A 14,869-nucleotide genomic window follows, 5' to 3' on the forward strand; every position below is an offset into this window, starting at 1 on the left:
TCTTATCAAGTGACTTTTTGTCCTGACTCTTTCTTCAATGAACTACAATTATGAGGTGTAGAAGTTTATTTTGAAGGAGAATCTATTGGCTAGCACTGCTTGCATCTTCTGTATACCAAGCTATTCAAATGTGAGGATATTTGTCTGACAGCTGAAGTTTGGGAAAAATTGAGTCAAGCAAGAGATTAAAGATCCCAAGGACACCAGCAAACCTATAACACAATTGCTAGAAAAGAAAATAATCAAGGTGTTGCAATTCATTCCCTTAACCAGATTGAAATGCTGTTACATTGTTTTGCATCACCAAATACTCGCAACATTCAAAGAACTGAAGAAAGATTCTATAGAACAAGAGGTCATAATTTTCCACAACTGATAATATAATCTAGAAAACAATTACTTCAGTTGCTGTTGGGTAAACTTTTTCACATTTCATTTTGTTATTTTTTTCAATTTGTTTTTTAATGTGAGCTCACATTTTGGGGGGATAGCTGTGATGGTGTGTGGCTTGGTTGCAGAGGAGTGGTGGAGCAGTGGATTCAAGGTGTGGTGTCAGTGGGAGGCTGCTATCAGAGGAGGTGAACATCATCTAATCATGCCTTCCCTATTTCAGTAGGCACCGGGGCTGGAGAGAAGAGGTCTAAGCAGCTGGCGGTACTGTGAGTACTGTGAGTTCCCTCCAAAAAATACAAAAAAGAGCCTTTTCTGATGGGGACTGTTTAGTGGCTAAACTGCAACAAACTCTAAGATGTATACTTAATTACTTACATGCAAGTTGTTCAGAGAGAACCAAAGACCTACATGTGGCCCGTCAGCCATACAGTTGGTCCACTTTAATACAGAAAGCAGACAATCACAGTGACTACAGCCATACCAGGGATACACCAATCTTGTCACGGTTCTGGGTCAGTTTCAACCCAGCGTTTTGTGTTCTTATGTTTTGGTTTATTTTTGTGTCCTCTGTTATTGTAGTTGCTGGTCCGTCTGTGTATCCACCGTGCTCCTTCTGTGTGTTATCCCTGCTGTCATCCGTCGTCATTCTCCGCTGCGCATCCTCCTTCATGTTCATGTCCTGGTTTGTGTTCAGTAGTTTAGTTGTTTTCAGTTTAGATAGCCTTCTGTTCCTTTTGCCGTTTGCCCATTTTTATTTTGTGTTTAATAAACCACCCTCACACCTTTACAAGTGCCTGTGTTTGGATCCTCCTTTTCTTTCTTCCACACGGCTCACTCAACTCGCCGTGACAAATCTAATCTTTTTCAGTTTAAAGTTGATAGATACATTATCCATCAATAAAGGTATTTGTATTATATTAGTAGCAGTAACTTATTCAATATCCAACCTGCAATGAATAATGACACACACACACACACACACACACACACACACACACACACACGTGGAACTACTTCCACTTATTCCATTTTATTTTTACAGATAACATGGAACCTCAGCTACTTCTATGTAAATAATTTAAAACATTTCATCTTGAAAACTAATGAAATCAAGGAGCTGTCGAGGGACATTCTGTGGGAGTCTATGAAGGTTTACATTAGGAGCAAATTATCAGTTATGTAGCATATAAGAATAAAGTACACTCTGAGGATGTTAAAACGCTGGTGAGGAACATGGCAGATGTCCATAGGTGACATGAGGTTCACCCACACCAGATCTGTTCAACGAAAAATTATTACTACAAATGGAACTAAATATTCTTATGATGGAGAAGGTGAAAAAAAAATATACTAAAATCCAGACAGATTTATTGTGAACATGGAGATAAAGCAGGTAGGCTTCTTGTTCTTCGGTTTAAAAAAAAGTCAGCCGGGCAAATGATTACAGGAAGTGAAATGGATCCTGGCTTAATATCATACAACTATCACGACATTAATGATTGGTATTTTACTGTGTATTTTACAGTTCTGTACTGTTCTTCTAGAATATCATTAAATTTACATAAATAGACTGTGAATCACTGTAAATGTAATAAAACATAATTTTCTTGTTTTTTAAAATGTATTTGTCTGTACATATGCATATTTAGATTGTTAAAATACATTCACAAATGTATCATAATTTCACAAATATTTGTCCATTATTTGAAAGATTGAACTGTTAAATTCAAATGTAATGCTATGGAGAAAAATATATAAAATGATTCTTATAAACTTTTTTTTACATCAAATAATTATTATTATTCTTGTTATTTACGGTGATTGTGGCTCAAGAGTTGGCAGTTCGCCTTGTAATCAGAAGGTTGCCAGTTCAAGCCCCGGCTCGGACACTCTCGGTCGTTGTCTCCTTGGGCAAGACACTTCACCTACCACCTACTGATGATGGTCAGAGTGGAATTGTAAAGCGCTTTGAGGGTCTCAAAAAGCGCTATATGAATGCAATCCATTATTATTTAAACCAACTGTTAACTGTATATTTCTGTACATTTAAGTATTATTATTCATATTGCCGCATTCATTGACCTTGTTTATAGGTAAGTTCATTGTTTAATCACATTAAAATGTTCCTAATTTAATGTTTAAAAGCACTTGAAAAAGGCAAAATCGCATGTAAAATTAGGGCAACAAACTGTATTGTAATTATTGGAAATAACCGTATTTTCATGAGAAAGTTATTTTCTGTTATTTTCTGGTATTATTTTGGCGCCCCAGCTGCCGGAACATTACTGTTTTATTTAGGATTTTTTTTTACGGTGTATAATGAATCCCTGGAAAACGGAAAGTAGCCAAAAACACTTATTCAGGCCATAATCTCAGTCATACTTAAAAAAAGATAAGGACCCTGTTCAGTGTAGTTCAGTTCCTCCCCTCACTCAGCAACACAGTCTGAAGTTGTTCTAAGTGTTGATGCTGAAAAGGCATTCGACAAAATAGAATGGACTTATGTATTTATACTTCTAAAACATTTTAGATTGGGGCCAAAATTTGATAGCTGGATTACAGTTTTATACTCAGTACCTATGGCTGCATCAGTACAATGCAAGGCTGTTGCCATGCTCCTTATCTGTTTGTAATCAAGCCATTGGCAATCGCTATTAGATCAGACAGTAGGATTAAGACTACTGTCCAGGGGCAAGGTAAACCACAAAATTCTGCTTTATACAGATGATCTACTTCTGCTAATATTAGATCCAATTAGTGGCATGTCCTACTTCTTTATCTGTTTCAAAATAAATAATTTAGCAAGGTAAATCAACTATAAAAATTTGCCCTTTAAAATTGAAAAAGGATAAATTTACCTCCCAGGGATTAGAAATAACTGGTTCAATCATGTCTATGCATCCATACAATTACAAGTCTATTGTAGGAGTAGGGCTGGGCCATATCATACAGTTCACGGTAATACCGGTATAATGTTAGGCAATGATAAGAAAATGAAATATCGCAATAGAATATGTAAAAGACTAGGTAAAAGACTTTGTTTTCATACGCACATGGCGGAAAAAGCATGGCGGCGACAGAGAATGAGAAGGGGGAAAGCAGATTGTTGAATGAAACAGATGAACCAGAATTGGTTTGTAAAAATGGTGCAACTTCAGTGGTGTGGAACTGGTTTGGCTTTCATCCGTCAGATACACATCAAAGCACATTTTTTGGTAGAGCATGCAAGCAGGCCGTTGTTATTAGCGCTATTACAGAACTGATTTTATGTGGTACACGGCACTCAAAAATCTGTCAAAAAATGTTTTCGTACGACTCTAAGCTACAAAGCCGCACCGCTTGATGGATTGTCAGAGCATTACGTCTACCATAGTCGGGAGCTTCGCGGAGTAATACGTATTGTGCTTCAACATAATATTACAGCATTGTGTGTGTATAACCTCTTTTAAGTATTGTGGATATTATACATGGTTATGCTCAGGATATGTCAGCCCATTTCCACTGGAAATGCCTTTTGGTTAAACTGTCAGCAAGGAATTTGCATTTTCACTGTTACATTTTTATATAGCTTTAAGGCACATAAAAAACAGCTGCTTCTTTAAGTGAAAATACATTGATGAAGTTTTTTTGCACTAATAAAGTTGTGGAGTTGTAAAGTATATTGTCTCGTGTCAATTATATAGTCAGTTATATCGTTATCGCAAATTATCAAATATATATCGTGATAAATATTTTTGGCCATATTGTCCTGCCCTACTTAGAAGGAACCAAAAATGACCTGGATAGGTGGTCAAAATTGCTATTGTCCTTAGCAGGATGGATAAACACAGTAAAAATGACTATAATGCCCAGGTTTCTGTATTTATTTAAAATGATTCCTATTTTTCTTCCAGTTAGATTGCAATATTTCTTTTATTTATATGGAATAAAAAACCTGCACGAATAAAGAAGTCATGTTTGGAGAGGATTAGGTTTGCCTAATTGTGTATTCTATTGTTGGGCAGTTTATATTTTTAAGTTAACGTAAAGGATTACCAGGTTTGCAGATAAAGAGGGACCCATCTGGGTAAATATGGAACCAAAAACAACACTTCCAGTTCACCTATTTCAATTTTGACTGCCCCTCTTCAGCTAAATATTGGTGTGCCTGGTGGTCCAAAATTTTATAAAGATTTGGCGCCAATTCGGAAAGTACTTTAATTTGGAAAATATATGTAATTTCTCTCCAGTAACATCTAATCATCTTTTTGTGCCATCCCAGACATTTGTGGATTGGAATAGAAAAGGACTGATCTATTTTAGCGATCTCTTTAATAAAGATGGTTTTGTCATTTAAATTCCTTTGTGAAAAACATGATCTACCAAAGTCACATTACTTTAGATATCTTCATGTTTTACTTCTAAATAAACTGGTGACTCTCAAAGTGGAGCCAATCAGAACCCAATGAGAATCGACAAGAAAATCGATACGGAATCAGTCAGTACATACATATCGATAATGGAATCGGAATCACTAAATTCTTATCAATTTCTATACCTATATATCATACTGCATGTGATGCTTTTTTAGTGTTTGCCAAACAAAACATAGCTCACTGTGTTTTATCATGTAAGAATTATGTGTAATATAATTATAGCCCCAGATTGCATGGGAACATTTTTTCTCAAGTAACATACCAGACTTATTGTGGGCTTGTTTTTAGTGCTGTGTAGTAATCAGTGAATGCCCATTCTGACGCTGATATAATACCCTGTATTGTATACACATGTACATATGTTTTTTAACACAATAAAATTATGATACTGCTGCCCTGAGGTAAACCAACAAAATATATGGCCAAAGATCTTTTTTTTGTCCCCACAACTGGACTCACATTGTAGAGGATATCCACCCATCCCTCCATTGTAATACACTGGAAAACGGTGAGAACAGCGAAGAGGATGTTGTCAAAATTGGTAATGCCAAAATTGGGTCCGATCCAATACTCCCTACAGACAGTGCCGTTGGCACAGGTCCTTGCTGGAGCTTCATAGCCACAGGGGAAATCTGCCGTCTGCTCACCTGTAACCACAAAGACACACATTGACAGACAAAGGTATTTTTTTAGAAATTGTCACAGTGCTCTGTGTGGCATGCAGGATGTGGACCCAAATGCAGACTCCAAGACGTGGAAAGTAACTCCAAAACTGCTTTATTGCTGACACAAGGAAAAGAATACAAACTATACTGGGACATGAATAACTCTAAACGAAGAGGCACACAGGGGAACACACAGCTGGGTATGAGGGAGATTGCGAGGCTGGGGAGAAGAAAACAAAAGGCTTAAATATAGGGGGTGGGTTTCAATAATCAATTTATTGATTAAAATCGATTTTAGCTTTAATAAAGCGATATCGATTCATTAAAATCCTGAATCAATTTTTAAATATAAATGTGTTTTGCCAGAAATGCCAGAATCTCAGGCTAAACCCCACAAAACAATTTCAACAACCACCAAACAGCTAAAACAGCAAACGAGAGCAGGTAAACGGATTCCGCAAAAAGACATAAACACAAAGCACGGACAAACACATCAGAATCAGTGAGATGTTGGCTTTCTCACCCGGCAGCACGTACACAGACATGCGGTCGGGGTTGAAAGCCGACAGCTCACAGATTCTGATGGACAATGTGATTATTTGGATTTTATTCTTTAAATTTATGTAAGAGAAAGTCTGACTGATGATATAAAAGAATATCACACACATCACAGGGAACATATTTTACAATTAATTGTTCGTTCTCCTGTTGGAGCTTGCTTCACTGCATAATTTCTATTACAATCATATTTTTGTTTATATGGGGGGAATTCAAAATGTGTCACTCAACCCCTTATCTTCATTAAAAAACACATAGGAATGGTTAAGGTTCTATAATATTTGCTCACTTGTGTTAATCCGGAAACAGGTGCGATGAAATTTCCCCATGTAGAAGTCAAGGCCGATGATGGCAAACATGAGGATGGCAAAGAAGAGCAGCAGGCCAATCTGCAACAGTGGTACCATAGCTTTCATGATGGACTTTAAAACCACCTGAAGACCTGAGGCAAAGCAAGAGAAGTAAGATTTCCTAGCCATGATTGGTTGCATATGTAATGTAACATACCAGCATACCATAATGCTATCAAAATATATTTGCAGTAATTCTGTGTATGTTCTCAGTCATTCAGTCATGATAATCTAAGGAGCATGGAAAGAAAAGTGACTGGACTTCTTTAAGTTTCACCTCTCACCCGAGAAGCTTCTTCAGTTCTAAGACCAAATGATGAAGAGTCGCAGGTATTCAAGCCCTAGTGGAAGTTGTCCCTTAAGAGGGTCGTTGACCCACTGTTGATCACGTGATTGCTATTGAAAAGTCTTTGAGAAACGTAAAGAACTCCAGTCATTTTTCTTTCCAAGCTCCTTAGATATTTACAATATCCTTTGAATTTTTCTTTTACAACCAAGTCTCCTTGTCATTTTGCCTCTGTCCAAAAGATGCAGAGGAACTGTAGTGCTAAGGGAAAATATTTACTTGTTAATCTAAGGAAGACGTTTCACCTCTCATCCGAGAAGATTCATAAGTTCTAGGGTCAAATGGTGGAGAGTCCCAGATTTAAAACCTATGGGAGTATTCCCCCAAGAGGGAAAGTGGACCCCCTCCTAGTTTTACGCCAGATGTTTTTCTTGAGTGCGGCTCTTGGCACTAAAAGTGCACTCTTATAAACTGTATGGATGTACTTCAATATACTGTATAGAAATGCTCATATACACTGTAGCAAAGTACTCCTATACACTGTATAGTACACTGGCTTAAGGTATACACCACTAAAATTAAAAAGCTGTGAAATTTTGCAATTTATCTTCAGAACAGATGTTTATTCATTTCAACAACTGACATAATATTTTTGCAGTATAGTAGTTGTTTGTTTGTTAACCTATTATAATGCTGTAACATGCTAACCACATCATGACCATTAGCACAGACAGCACATGTATTAAAATGTGAAGTGGACTTACTTGGAATCCCGGAGACAAGTTTGAGTGGTCGCAGCACTCTCACCGCCCTCAATGTTCTCAGATCAAAGTCAGCCCCCACAGTGGCCAGGATCCTACACACAATAACAGCATGGATTCAACAATAAAATTAAGCTGTATAGTTTATAGCCTTGTTTTGGTATGGTACCATCACAAAAAAGCTGGTATAATTTAGCAGTGGGATGTTCTTTAACTCACTGACCAAAACCCATGTTGTCTAGTTATTCAACTGGAAATTTATGAAAAGTGCATATGTTCCCTTCTTCCAATTCACAATTATGGCTTGTATTGTGCTTCTGGGGCACTCAAAGCTTTAGAAAAGGTGCCATACCCTTGAACTGATTTATGTCGTAATACAGTGTGATCACAGACATCTACAGACTTTTTTTAACCTGACATGCAGTGTGAACTGTGGGATCTTGAAATACACTGAATTAAACTGTGTCCAGTTACTTCAGTGAATCGCTACCTTATCGTGGTGGAGGGGTTTGAGTGTCCCAGGGATCCCAGGGGCTATGTTGTCTGGGGGCTTTTGCCCCCTGGTAGGGTCTCCCATAGCAAATTGGTCCTGGGTGAGGGACCAGACAAAGAGCAATTCAGAAGACCCTTATGAGAAAAACATGGAGGGAACAGTTTACCCTGCCCGGGAAGGGTGCCCGAGGGCGAGCGTCTGGTGGCCGGGCCTTAGTCCATGGGGCACAGCCCGAAAAGGGGACATGGGCCCATCCTCCCGCAGGCCCACCACCCGCAGGAGGCGCTGTAGGGGTCGGGTGCATTGTGTGCCGGGCGGCGGCCAGGAGCGGAGGCCCTGGCGGACTGATCCCTGGCTACCAAGACTGGCAATTGGGACATGGAATGTCATCTCTCTGGTGGGGAAGGAGCCTGAGTTAGGCTAGAAATAGTCTGGCTCACCTCTACTCATGGCTTGGGCTCTGGAACCAGTCTCCTGGAGAGGGGCTGGACTCTGTCTCAGTCTGGAGTTGCCCCTGGTGAGAGGCGGCGGGCTGGGGTGGGTATTCTAATATCCCCTCGGCTTGCTGCCAGTACGTTGGGGTTCTTCCCAGTGGATGAGAGGGTTTATCCCTGCGCCTTAGGGTCGGGGAACGGGTCCTGACTGTCATCTGCACTTATGCGCCAAGTGGCAGTTCAGAGTACCCAGCCTTCTTAGAGTCCCTGAGTGGGGTGCTGGAAGGTCCTCCACCTGGAGACTCTGTTGTCCTACTGGGAGACTTCAATGCTCACGTGGGTAACGACAGCGAGACCTGGAGGGGCGTGACTGGGAGGAACGGCCTCCCTGATCTGAACCCGAGCGGTGTTTTGTTATTGGACTTCTGTGCAAATCACAGTTTGGCCATAACTAACACCTTGTTCGAACATATGAGTGTCCATAAGTGCACGTGGCACCAGGACGCTCTAGGCCGCAGGTCGATGATCGATTTTGTAATTGTATCACCAGACCTGCGACCATAAGTTCTGGACACTCAGGCAAAAAGAGGGGCTGAGCTGTCAACTGATCACCACCTGGTGGTGAGTTGGATCAGGTGGCGGGGGAGGACACCTGACAGACTCAGTGCACCTAAACGCGTAGTGAGGGTGTGCAGGGAACGCCAATTTCCGGGGGGCGAGGTCACTGAGGCAGTTAAACAACTCCTTCGTGGCAGAGCCCCTGGTGTGGATGAGGTCCGCCCTGGGTTCCTGAAGGCTCTGGACGTTGTAGGGCTGTCCTGGTTGACACGCCTCTACAATGTTGTGTGGAGATCAGTGGAAGTACCCCTGGACTGGCAGACTGGGGTGGTGGTCCCCAGCTTTAAGAAGAGGGATCGGAGGGTGTGTTCCAACTACAGGGGGATCACATTCCTCAGCCTCCCTGGGAAAGTCTATGCCAGGGTGCTGGAAAGGAGAGTTCGTCCGCTAGTAGAACCTCAGATAGAAGAGGAACAATCCGGTTTTCGTCCTGGTCGCGGAACACTGGACCAGCTCTTTATCCTCTCAAGGATACTTGAGGGTGCATGGGAGTTTGCCCAACCAGTCTACATGTGTTTTGTGGACTTGGAGAAGGCATTTGATCATGTCCCTGGGGTGTCCTGTGGGAGGTGCTGCGGGAGTATGGGGTGTCTGGCCCATTGCTACGGGCCATTCGATCCCTGTACAACCATTGCAAGAGCTTGATTCGCATTGCCGGCAATAAGTCTGACTCATTCCCGGTGGGTGATGGGCTCCGCCAGGGCTGCCTTTTGTCACCGATTCTGTTCATAATTTTTATGGACAGGATTTCTAGGTGCAGCCAAGTGGCGGAGGGCTTTCACTTCGGTGGCCTCAGAATCTCATCTCTGCTTTTTGCGGATGATGTGGTTCTGTTGGCTTCATCGGGTGATGGCCTCCAGCTCGCACTGGAACGGTTCACAGCCGAGTGTGAAGCAGCGGGAATGAGGATCAGCACCTCCAAATCTGAGGCCATGGTTCTCAGCCGGAAAAGGGTGGAGTGCCCACTACGGGTCGGAGATGAGTTCCTGCCCCAAGTGGAGGGAGTTCAAGTATGTCGGGGTCTTGTTCGCGAGTGATGGGAGAAGGTAGCCGGAGATCGACAGACGGATTGGTGCTGCGGCCGCAGCATGCGGTGAAGAGGGAGCTGAGTGTAAAAGCAAAGCTCTCAATTTACCGGTCGATCTACGTCCCTACCTTCACCTTCACCTTCTGGGCTTCTCTGCTTAGGCTGCTGCCCCTGTGACCCGGCCCCGGATAAAGCGGAAGAAGATGGATGGATGGATGGATGGATAGACATGCAGTGTGAACTGTGGGATCTTGAAATACACAAGTGTATCCCTTTTTAAACTGTGTCCGGTTACTTCAGTTTGCCAGCTGGACTCAAATCAACTTCAAGACATTACAGAGTGTGCATGAATCTGAAACCTTGACATGTAGAATAGCAATGGTGGATTTTTGGTATGCAGAGTGGAGTACAGCAGGGAGGAGGGGCAGCCCAAACAACAAACACCACTTCTAAAAGTAAACTTCAATTGGTCACAGCAGAACCTCTTATAAGCTTAGTGTGACTTGTGGCTGAGCTGCTACAGAACTCTCATTCAATCAATCAATCAAAAATTGTTTAGAGTCACTGATCCTATGAAGAGACATTTTTATTCTAATAGAACTGCTCACATCAAGAATCACAATGCCTCCATCCATAGGACATGAGGGCTCTGAATGAAGATGAAAAATGTGTAAGACAGCAGTCTCCTCTATTAATACTTAAGTGTCAGGTAAACATGTTAATAAGCTTTTCTTAAGACATAATGTCTTAATTAACAAAAACACTTTTGTACGCTGATCAAAGATGGTAACCACTGGCTCATGTGCAATTAAAAAAAAAAACCTGCCTATGAAAATAATCAAGTCCATAACAATATTTGCAACAGACTAGCAGAATTGTTTACTAAAGCATTCATCCATCATGTGCTTATTATTATTAGGGTTGTGGAGGGGATTGGAACCTATCCCAGGTATTAGAGCAGAGCAATACAGCCAAAAATATTTATCACGATATATATTTGAAAAGTTGCGATAACAATATAACTGACGATATAATTGATGTGAGCCAAAATACAAAATATAACTCCATAACTTTACTAGCGCAAAAAAAACCCATCAATTTATTTTTACTTAAACAAGCAGCTGTTTTTATGTGCATTAAAGCTATATAAAAATATAACAATGCAAATGCAAATTCCTTGCTGAAAGTTTAACCAAAAGGCATTTCCAATGGAAATGGGCTGACATATCCTGAGCATAACTATGTATAATATCCACTAACATTAAACTGCAGTGTGCCTAATAAAAAGTCAAATAGGTATTTTTCAGACCATAAGGTGCACGGGATTATAAGGCACATTAACAGAAACAAAGCAGTCAGATAAGTCAAATTTTATTCAACTCATTCTTCTTGCTTCCCCCACTTCTGTACCATTGATTCATGCTGTATTCTATCACAGCTGCTCTATTCCCATGTTGCAGTATATTAATGACTAACCTCGTATTGTGGATGGATCATATCAGTTGTTCTCCTGATTGAAGTTTGGTCCGTTTATAGCATCCTGCCATGCGACTGCATGTGTCCCTAACCATCAGGAACCCTCATGTTAACTTTTATAGAGTGGAAAAAACTTGCCGTTCATCTTCCAGCTTCACTGTTTATGTTATGCTAACATAGCGGTGTCGCTAGTGATCAAGTAGCAAATCAATATATACCAGCTAGCCCAACTTCAGTAACCCAACAAACGTGACTGCTGTTTAGTTTTCTGTCTTCATCTATGTTGGAAGTATTAGCAGAGCTGTACGTTTTAATTTTTTCAGAAATCTTTCAGTCAGAACATGGTATGTCATGTTTAGGTAACTAGCAAAACTAGCGCGCTAACTTCCTGCTAACTTTTAACACAGTTAAATTTAATAAATTCTGTTTTCATGGATGCCTGGATGTTCAACTTAATTGTTACACCTGGTAAAGCAGCAATTATGATAATTTTATTAAAGATGAAAAAATTGGCAGTTTTTAACTCTCTGTGAGCAGCAGTGTTCGTTTGACTTTGGGGCCTTTATTTAAGTGTTGTCTGACAGTATGTTTTGCACTAAGTACCGCAGCAATTTCCTGATGTTCTAAACCTGCTCAACATTTGGCAATAAAACCCTTTCTGATTTCTGACTCTGATAGAGTTTTCACAGGCCTCAGAAAGAAGCAGTTTTTCAGTCTTTCTGTACATGCTCTCATGACCCTGAGCCTGCTAAAGGGGAGTGAGTATAAAAGACATTGTCCAAGGTGTGCACTGTCACACTTGATCTTTCAGCTGTGTTTCCATATCAGGCAGAGTAGATATATTCCAGGGGTGAGAAGGGGGCAACAATGACGTTGGATCCAGTCTTCATCATTCACCAGACTGGCATGTGATGTATCCATTTTAGATTTCCTAAAGTCACTGACAAGCAATGTTCCCTCTAATTTTTCACGTGTCTGAGCGAACACACAAACCCCCTGAGCGATCCCTTGGACCACTGTGAGCGACATCAGACGTGTGCACTGTGGTCACACCGGCATCTAATCCATCCAAGTTACATGGTTTATTAAAATAATCAAATTACAGCATTTACATTTATGTTAGACTACTTTTAATTAACTGCTTTAGCCCACTTACAATAAATTTTTAAAAAAAAAAATCTAGTCATTGACCTGTGTAGTATGTTAACACTATTGGAAGTAAAAATAACTTGAACTCCAATTTCAAAAACACAACTTACTTTTTTCTTCTTCTTTTTTTTTTTTTTTTTATAAAGCTCTGACTTGTATTGTGAGTATGAGTCTGTGGTCTGGGAGAGAGTCCTGTAACTCTTTGTCTGCAAAATATAGTATATAATGACCAATGCTGGGCAATTAATTATATAGTTACTTCTTCAAAAAAGTAACTCAGTTTGGCAAACAACAAAGTTTTTTGCAGCTATTTTTTTTAAATAAACATTTCAAACTATTTACAGAACAATCAGCTGTTCTGCATCAAATTTGATGCCACACAAATCATTTGTGCCACTTCAAAAAATAATTTCTGTCCACACACTAACTACACAAGATTTGCGCTAAATGTCTCAAATCTCTCACATCTCAAAGCACCGCTGTCAGTCCTAAAACTTCCCCCCGTTTCTTAACAACTAGATGCCACGTTGCCATATAATTTTTTGATTGGTCGACATGGTACTTTTTTGGACCAATAGGAAAAGGAGAGGGGGGTGGAGTTTGTTTTTGATCACAGGCGGAGAGTGCTTTCAAGCCTTTTTTCTTATAAAACGCAGTTTTTACCGTTTCTTCCCGCAGTAAATATAAACAACGATAGTATTCAGCAAGGAAAGCAAACATTGCAAATATTTTTATCTTAACTCTGGTTTTACGTGGCCTATCAACACAATTTAAAAACTGGTATAAAGTCCACACTTTTTCCGTCAATTGTTCGGTCGGTCCTGCTCACATCTCCAATGGTTGTCCACGTTGTCATTCACGTGTCTTCACTCCACATCAGCCACGCCGCTTTGCTAGCTAAAACACCGGTGTCGGCACATAAGGACGCTGTCATAGCCTGTCAGCGACGTTGATTAGCTGCGTATATACGAATGTAAATCCCATTTTGGCTGGACTATGGGATAAGGTGGCATCGTTCTAATCCCATACAGGAGCAGCCAGTCACTCACTGACTAACACTGCAAAACAGAATTGTTAAAGTATTAATTTTAATTTGGAGTTGTGGTTGCTCGTTTTCCTTTTGTTTTGCTTTGTTCATTTGTCTCTTTTAATTCTATTTTGTTGTACTTTTTCAACATGTTCAAAATAAAGATTCAATCAATCAATCAATCAATCAATTTCAATTCAGGTTAGATTTTTTTTTGTGCGCAATGCAGATTTTCTGTGCGCAGAGACCGTGCCAACAGTGCGCAATTGCGCACGTGCGCAGCTTAGAGGGAACATTGCTGACAAGGTCATTCATCTTGCTGGAGTTGAGGAACAAGTCATTATTCTGACACCAGGATGTGAAGGCCGGGACCTCCTCTCTGTAGGTCGCTTCATTGTTGATGTCTATCATTCCCACCATGGCTATGTCATCGGCAAATTTGTACACTACAGGCCAAAAATTTTAGAGCACCAGTAATTTATTGCAATTCTAGTCATTCAAGTCCATTGAATATATTGAAATGGTACAAAGGTAAGTGGTGAACAGCCCGAGGTTAAAAAAAAAAAGTAAGATTACCCAAAACTGAAAAATAATGTACATTTCAGAATTATACAAAAAAGCCTTTTTCAGGGAACACAAAATGGGTTCACAATTTGAAGCTGTTCCGCAGCAGTGGAGGTTGATCAAGCCTTGAAAGCTGGTGCTACTAATTCCTACAGGTGTTCCAACTTTTCTAGATTACTGGATTACTTACACACTCTTGTGAGCATCAGTTGAACAGTATTGTACAAGTTTACAAGCATTGTACAGAGTAGTGTGTTGCTACAAAAATGGCAAGGAAAGGGCAATTAACAATGCAAGTAAGTAAAATTTATTTATATAGCACATTTCACAGATAAAAATCACAAAGTGCTTCACAATAAAATCAGAAGTACAAATAAAATAATATAAAACAGTGAAAAAATTAATTAAAAGCTTGTTTGTATAAAAATGTCTTCAGCTGCTTTTTAAAGGAGTCAGTAGAGTCAAGACAGCGTAAAGACAACAGCAGGGAGTTCCACAGCCTTGGTGCCAGTGCCTGATAAGCCCGATCCCCACGTGTTTTAAACCTAGTACATGGGACCACCAGTAACCTCTGACCTGGCGACCTGGCGAAGCATGAGGTTCTCAACAGGTCAGAGATATACTGGGGAGCTTCACCGTGCAGAGCTTTAAAA

At 40.3% G+C, this 14,869-nt stretch overlaps 1 protein-coding gene across 1 annotated transcript in view; it reads right to left on the bottom strand.

Moving 5' to 3' along the window:
- The window catches only part of LOC146375793 (voltage-dependent N-type calcium channel subunit alpha-1B-like), a 285,946-nt gene that overhangs the window by 216,799 nt on the left and 54,278 nt on the right, over positions 1–14,869 (bottom strand). Inside the window, exons 4-6 of the mRNA XM_084946389.1 lie at positions 7,432–7,523; positions 6,321–6,473; positions 5,268–5,455 (exon numbers count right to left, since the gene is read on the bottom strand). Of these exons, the coding sequence (XP_084802515.1) occupies positions 5,268–5,455; positions 6,321–6,473; positions 7,432–7,523 (433 nt within the window). The remainder of the gene's footprint in view (positions 1–5,267; positions 5,456–6,320; positions 6,474–7,431; positions 7,524–14,869) is intronic.

The sequence above is a fragment of the Perissodus microlepis genome, chromosome 12, assembly GCF_051167445.1.
Source record: "Perissodus microlepis isolate ML-2025 ecotype Zambia chromosome 12, ASM5116744v1, whole genome shotgun sequence".
Taxonomy (NCBI): Eukaryota; Metazoa; Chordata; class Actinopteri; order Cichliformes; family Cichlidae; genus Perissodus; species Perissodus microlepis.